This window comes from Patiria miniata, unplaced genomic scaffold (assembly GCF_015706575.1).
Source record: "Patiria miniata isolate m_02_andy unplaced genomic scaffold, ASM1570657v1 HiC_scaffold_3, whole genome shotgun sequence".
NCBI classification, from domain to species: Eukaryota; Metazoa; Echinodermata; class Asteroidea; order Valvatida; family Asterinidae; genus Patiria; species Patiria miniata.
The window spans coordinates 23,221,240-23,228,209 of record NW_024037069.1 but is presented as its reverse complement, the minus strand read 5'-3'; the positions used below and the strand labels follow the sequence as shown (position 1 = coordinate 23,228,209).

At 39.5% G+C, this 6,970-nt stretch overlaps 1 protein-coding gene across 1 annotated transcript; it reads left to right on the top strand.

The window, feature by feature from the left end:
- Positions 1-2,561: 2,561 nt before the first annotated feature.
- LOC119736987 lies at positions 2,562-6,352 on the top strand. The gene is made up of 4 exons (XM_038211031.1): positions 2,562-2,762; positions 3,961-4,051; positions 4,493-4,579; positions 5,709-6,352. The coding sequence occupies exons 1-4, from the start codon at positions 2,667-2,669 to the stop codon at positions 5,942-5,944; spliced, it is 510 nt and encodes a 169-aa protein (XP_038066959.1). The 5' UTR covers positions 2,562-2,666; the 3' UTR covers positions 5,945-6,352.
- Positions 6,353-6,970: the final 618 nt, after the last annotated feature.

Below are 6,970 nucleotides of genomic sequence, written 5' to 3'. Positions count from 1 at the left end.
AGTACAGGCATCCTTGATGACGTGTGCTTACTGAATTTTACCCAGCGAACTTGTGTCTCTTCCATAATTGTGCGGTAAAAATTCACATTTTTTTTCAGAGGTGGGCATGGCATCGTTTTGGGGCGGGGAGGGGCGGATCTCCCCCGCAACAATATTAGGCCTCGTGTGTAGGAGGACCACTGTCGTGCCTTAATTTAGGATGACATTGCAATAGACATTGGAACAGACACTGGCTTTTTGTGTAATTATTTTGTCAACAAAACTAAAATATAACTTCAAAAGATTATATAAATCACAATACTTGAAATGGGGCATCGAATACAACATACATACAAAAGTGAGTGTGCGTTCAATCTGTGAAAAACAACACCATTGAATCGTGTGCTTTTCTTGCACGAGCAGTTCTCAGAAACCTGCAAGCAACCAATACCAGCGGCCAAGCAATTTGCCCCTTCCGAACAAGCACATTTTCAACGGGCCTGCACTAGCATACACACAAAATAATAAAGTGTACGGGACAGACCGCTCATGGGTGTTTGGTACCGAGACGTGTTTTACATTTTGTGGATTTGTTTTAAACAGAAAGACAAAATTAAAGATATCTAAGGTGTAAAAAAAATATTGGTATTTAGATCGACATAATTTTTATTGATCTAGTATACGGGGAATGAATGGCTCTACTTATTACCAAACTTTGGCTATAATTACACTGAAGGAGTTTAGTTTAGCACGAGGATGGCCTGCAAGTACCCTTTGTAAAGCCATTAAGAAACGAACAGAAGGGATGAATTATTAGTAGTCAATCATAAATACCTAAGACAGTTACCCATTCCTATTGGTCGAGAGCCCGTCACGTGGCCGGTCTTAAACGGATCGTCACCTTCGGCTCGGGTCATTATGAGCGTCCAGACACCAGCCCTGGTCTTCAACATAGAACGGCAAACTACATATATATATTCCCTTATTAAGACATGCTGCTAAGGAAAAGAACGAGCCATAAAATTTATAAATGCAAAGCCATAATTCATTCAACCGTTAACTAATAAAAAAAAAATGATAATTAAAAAAAAATTAGAATATACAATTGGTAAAATTCATCTTTGGATAAGGCCAGCTGCAAGCAATGGCATCGCTGCTCTCTCAAATCGCTTGCTCCTCACACTGTATATGTAGTTATTATAGTTTTAAAATATATTGTATTTACAATATTTGCTTAACAACTATGCATTTCATCATATAATAACTATGCATTAATCAAATAATGTTTTATCCCATTGTATTGAATTGTATTGTAATGTATTGTATATACATGTTTGTAGTCATTATTTATTGTATGCAGGGCCCCAATGGAAACCAGTTTTCAACTGTTTGGGCTACCCTGGGTAAATAAATGTAATAAATAAATAAAGAGATCATATTGTTAATTAGACTCAATCACAAAATTGTGTTCTTTCCTGAAAAAGGAAAGAATGAGGAAAATATTGCACGAATTTCTTGTGGTGTTTTATCTCCATCTGTTGGACTAGGGTTCCAATCCATTGGGAATAATGCAAATTGTGCCCATGTTACCCGCGATTTTTGTTCTCTCCTTAAAACATATCTCGGGATACCTTCCCTTTCAAAGGTTTCCAAATGTTTCTTTTTTAGTGTGCCTGATTTCTCTTATACCAAAACGTATTATTACAGAGCAAGTTCGAGCGATAACTGTTGTTAACCGTGGTTAGACTATTAAGCTTTACTCGAACCCGCGCTAGACGACTATAGCTGGAAATCGACCATTTGGGATCAGGCTATCGAGGCTTGTCCCATCGCTGGTCCCATCGTGTTAGTCGTGTGTTTCGTATAAAGCAGGGAACCAGGAGTTTTCGAAACCTTTGCTTCGGCTTCTACTTCGGCTTTGCCTCTACTTCTGAATCACTGAGAGGCAAACTAAAGAAAATATTCCAACTTGTGGTTTAATATCAACCGATTGAAAGTTCCTGAAGCATAAAAGGCACTAAAATGTAGCTGGAGTTCCAGACGTTGGGGGCCTAAAATCTCCTTAAGCCAAAGACGAAGCCAAAGCCAGTCGTTTCGAAAACGTTCATATGTTTGGCCATTGTTTTGACTACAGAATTCCGCACCATTAGCGCGCAGGTGCAACAATTGTCACGAATCTACCACAAGTCGACCAATGGTCTACGATCAAACTATGTACCTCATATCATGTCAACTGCAGGCAAGACTCAAACCCCGGCCTCCTGCAATGGCACATCAAGCTCTTTCGGCCAAAAGCATTATGAATATTGCAGTCTAGAAGAATCCTTCATTTACATAAACTATTAAAAAGCCCAATAAAACCATCCATTTATTACCATGAATAAATGATTATTTTGCATTCTTTTATGCTTTAATATAATTATGTAAACACCTGTTGATATGACGTCATGGGGCGTGGTTTAAAAAAAGTGCCTATAATGCATGCTCGGTGTGGCTTTTGTTTAATCCATAAGGTAATTTGCATAATAGACAGGCATAATTATGCATGGCTTTATCATGGTATAAAATGCAAGGGGCAGATTCAAGCGCTCCCATACAGTATCAAGCTCAAAATTGGCAGCTGTTTGAATTATTTTGTTTCTGGGTCTATACCTCCGTCAGCGCAGCGAGAATTTTAGCCGTCAATTATGTGGGGTGCTTTCGTTGCAGTTTTGTGCTTGGCGTTCGCCGGCCACGTTTCTGGGACATGGTTAAAGAGCAATGATCCGTCGATGTCAAACATGGTGAGGAAATGTCATTCTTACAATTTATTCCTGTGAAACGATTTTATGTGGGCCGAGGTACAATCATTTAACGTATATGAATGAAGTTTAGGATTGTTAGGCCTGTCGTGTTAAAATGTCGTGTATTATAGCTTATGCTCAGAAATGTTGGTCTCCACATTCTAATAAAACATTTTACACATCTGAGCCGAGCGTTTACCTGCTGGGGGTTCATCTGTTGCTGACGAGTTAATTGTTCCGTTTCCCGGTTTTTCTTTTTTTATCGTTCGTGCAAGTATTCCAACATATGTCGCAGGAAATTCCCAATTCTCTAGTGTACGGAGATCTGCGATGTTCTGATGTTTCAACATACAATTCTGCTTTTTCGTTACAATGACAATACTGTACTTCCGCGTAGGAATAACGTTTAGGTTAATTGCAATCACTGTCGATACGGTAAGCTTTTAAGATCACTATTTTGTCAACTGGTAACGTGGTCATATATCCATAGTAAGCTCGACTTAAGATCTTATAAACCCCTTCCCCATCACTTGGAGATGATAAGAACAATAAAGATGTCACGGAAGTGATTACTTACTTAAAGGGAATATACAACGTTTGCTTTTGATGTAATTTTCAGAAATGGATGGATTTGGGAGTTAGTAGTTTATAGCCAATAGTGTTACACTGACTTGTTTGAAGTTTTGGGTTCGTATAAAGATGCTGGAAAAACCAAGACAACAATCATGTCCTTGAAGTCTGGTTCCCTTGCCCCACTTAAGATGAAACAGAGCAATTTATAGACGTCGGGGAATTGTAAGGTTAGGGAATCAGTCTAGCTGGCTTGTACCCGTTCACAGGTGTCTAATCGATTGCAAACAAAATGCGGACTAACTAAATATGATAACTTGGGAGCAGAATTTGAAAAGAAAGCAGGTTTTCTCCAACGCTGGTCGGCCGGCCAGCGTTGGAAATCGATAAAAAAAAAACCTCACCAGGTGCCTTGATTTTACAGGATGCTTTAGACTGTCACTCAGTTATAGTCCAGTAAGGTATTTCGGATAATTTAGAAGTTTTGTTTGTTGATGTAGGGGTTGTATATTCCCCTTAAATCATCCTTTATTCAATCTGCTTCATCTTGCTAAAAAGAAATTTGGTCATGTATCATCACACTTACATGTTTCACTTGTTATACGATTTTTTTTTATTTCGTCCGTAGGGTTTCTACCCCGAGACGATGGAATGCGATGACAAAGTCGAGCGATGCGTGCACTGCTTCCAGGAGAAATCCGGCGGGGAGGTGTACATGCGTACGTATAATAGGCGGGAAAAGATTAGGCGGGAAATATATTGCGCGAATAATTCTGGCGGGAAACCCTTGTAGTATCATAGGGCCTATCATCCCTACGCTCATTCAATAGGATCAAGATGAGCGTTGTCAGCTGAATGGCTTTTCTGCTGTATTTCGCCATTTTGCAGATGAAAAATAAAATGTACACGGAAATATATTGGTGGGTCTGTCCGAAATTTGGAGCAGCATCTTTTCGTATCATTATAACTCACTGATGTTTTTCATCAAGATCACTAGACTGCAGACATTTTAACTGACAAAATGCGGATGGAAGTAAAGACTACAAAACCCTGCGTGTTTGATGCAAAAACAGATTCGCAGTGCGTTTGCGTCCTTGCTGAGTCAGTTAGACTTCACTCAAGAAAGAATCCGAGTTTGTTCCTTTTCGCCTTCTCTGCAGATACCTTTGAATTTACAACCAACCCCGTTAAGTACCAGATCAACATGTTCATGGGCAAGCTAGATCGGAAGCTGTACGTCATGAGAAGTAAGTGACTTTCTATGTTATTCACTAAACCTGCTTAGCCGTTAAAGCATTGTCTTTGAAACGGTTTGACCGAAAGTGTTTTACACTCTCATTTGAAAAGTGTCCTGCAATAATTGTCTTGAATCCTATGGCTGGAAATCGCATGTTTTGTAACTTGACCTATGTTCAGTGAAATGTTGTAGCTTTTTGCGCCTTCAATTCAGATCAGAGAGAAACCAGGCAGGTTTAACGCGCGGCCCATTCTGTAACGCAAGGCAACACAATCTTCAAAGCAAAAGTGGAAAATTGTCAAAGTCCTTACCTTTTTGGCCATCGTAAATCTTTTTCTGGTATAGCCATGAAGAACACAAGTCATAGAGCCTTTCTGCATAAAGGCGACTTCAGCGCCATAACTTGTATTTATAATCGTTGGCTGCACGATAGTAACAGGGTGTACCGGATAAGAGCACACGTTATGTTACGTTGTGGTGTTACGTTGTGGTGTTACGTTGTGGTGTTACATTGTGGTGTTGCGTTGTGGTGTTACGTTGTGGTGCGGCGACTCTCCACAAAACCTCACTTCGTGGCGTGCGAATGCCGTCAACGAAACTTTAGTTTTTTATCCTTTTCTACAGGGTGGTGTAAAAAGAAGGAAACCCACTTTTGACAGGAATTTTTACCTACTTACTTAACTTATTTGAACTGTTTTTTTTAAAATAATGTAGTGAAGTATAGCTCTTCAACCATACGTGGTGAAAAAAAAAACTTGAAAAAATCGCAAGAATTATGTTATAATGCTAATTTGAATACAAGTCACCAATATCTCAGTTGTCCACATGTAAGTCTAGTGAAGTGTTTTTTGTCTTTAAATCAAGCTCCGAAGCTCAGTCAAGCGGATGGAATAAAGTCGTCCGTGGACAAATTGGTTTGGCGCATGAAATTTTTTAAGTACCATATCTCAGACAACAAAATATGCACTTGCAATCATGTTTTCGTAACTGATGCCTAAAGATCAATAGTTTAATACCATTAAATTGAATTTTTGAAAATATGCTCAACAAGTAGGTGAAAATTGCTGACAAAAGTGGGTTTCCTTCTTTTTGCAACACCCTGTAATCGTTTTCCCCCTTCTCTTACCAAAACTTCACAGACAACACCGAGAAGGTGTTCCGCATGTGCTTCGAGCACAACTGGACCCCGAAGGGCCAGGAAGACTTCAAGGTGGACATCTGCATGGACAACAACTTCAAGGATCTGGAGGTACCCGAGGGGTGTGGCGACCCGGCCGCCTTGGTCACCTTCGACTACCACCACTCGGACGACAAAATCCACGGCCAACAGATCCTGTACTGCACCCCGAACGCTGCATCTGCGTTGCCGGCCTAAAAATACACAGGAGCATGGGAAATCGGAGGTTTCAGAACACTGCGCATGGCATAGGCCCTTTTCCATTTATTTTGTATTTTCTCGCGTTTCATTCTCTTTTAAACCTTATTGGAGAAGTTGGCGGTTTTTAGGCACATTTATAACGTAAATTAAAGTTGTTGAAAAATTAAGGTTTTAACCTCGGTGTATTTATTCAAATTGTTAAACCAAACCGGGTTTTAAATGTAGTTATAGTAACAAGCCCGGCTGGATGTGGTATCACACAAAAACATGTAATTCAAGCCGCAAGCTGGACGCCCTCAAGCGGGCAAGTGAGTCCATTTTCGAAACATGCAAAGGAATGTTTCTTTCCACCATGCAAAGTAGATTATAAAGAAAGCGAAAAATAATGGAATTGAGAAAAAAAAAGAAGATGATAAAATCCAGAAGATTACAAAGAAACAATAAATCCGTATTAGTGCCTAGTCTGGTGAAATAGCTGGTCGAGGTATGTGTTAATATTATGATCATTTAAAAAAAACCAAGATGTTTGAATCAGTTTCTCACCAAGTGCTGTGAATTTGTTTTCGTGATACCGCATTTAAGCTGAGTGGTTTTTTCACTGCATTTGTTCTTCGATTTTGACAAAATTGGCAATAAAACAGTGTGCAACAGCAAAATTGTATGTTTCCGAACCTAATATTTATTTTAGTTGTTTATAATGAACCGCTTTAGGGATGAGACCTCGAGTTTCTCTTTCAGTCTGAAGAAATCGGTCCAGAGCTAATCACTTTATTTATGCCAAAATATCATATGGCCTACTGTCGTACTGATCTTAATATCTTCAGCAATCTTTTTTCAATCTCGAGGTCGTACACCGACAAGGGCGGATCCAGAACACAATTTTTTTGGGGGCCAAAAAAAATTTGGTCCCCCACAAAAGTGGGTCAAAAAAATTAAGGGTCCGCTTAAGGGTCCCGAATTTTTTTTGGATTCTAGATGCTCTGTGATGCGATCTGAGGCAATTTCTGACCACTTTAACCAATG

What these genes read in the sequence shown, in the direction of transcription:
- LOC119736987 (XM_038211031.1), top strand. Translation starts at nt 2,667, where the DNA reads ATGTGGGGTGCTTTCGTTGCAGTTTTGTGCTTGGCGTTCGCCGGCCAC. An exon ending in ATCCGTCGATGTCAAACATG is followed by an intron (nt 2,763 to 3,960) that starts GTGAGGAAATGT and finishes TTTCGTCCGTAG; the next exon opens with GGTTTCTACCCCGAGACGAT. An exon ending in CGGCGGGGAGGTGTACATGC is followed by an intron (nt 4,052 to 4,492) that starts GTACGTATAATA and finishes CCTTCTCTGCAG; the next exon opens with ATACCTTTGAATTTACAACC.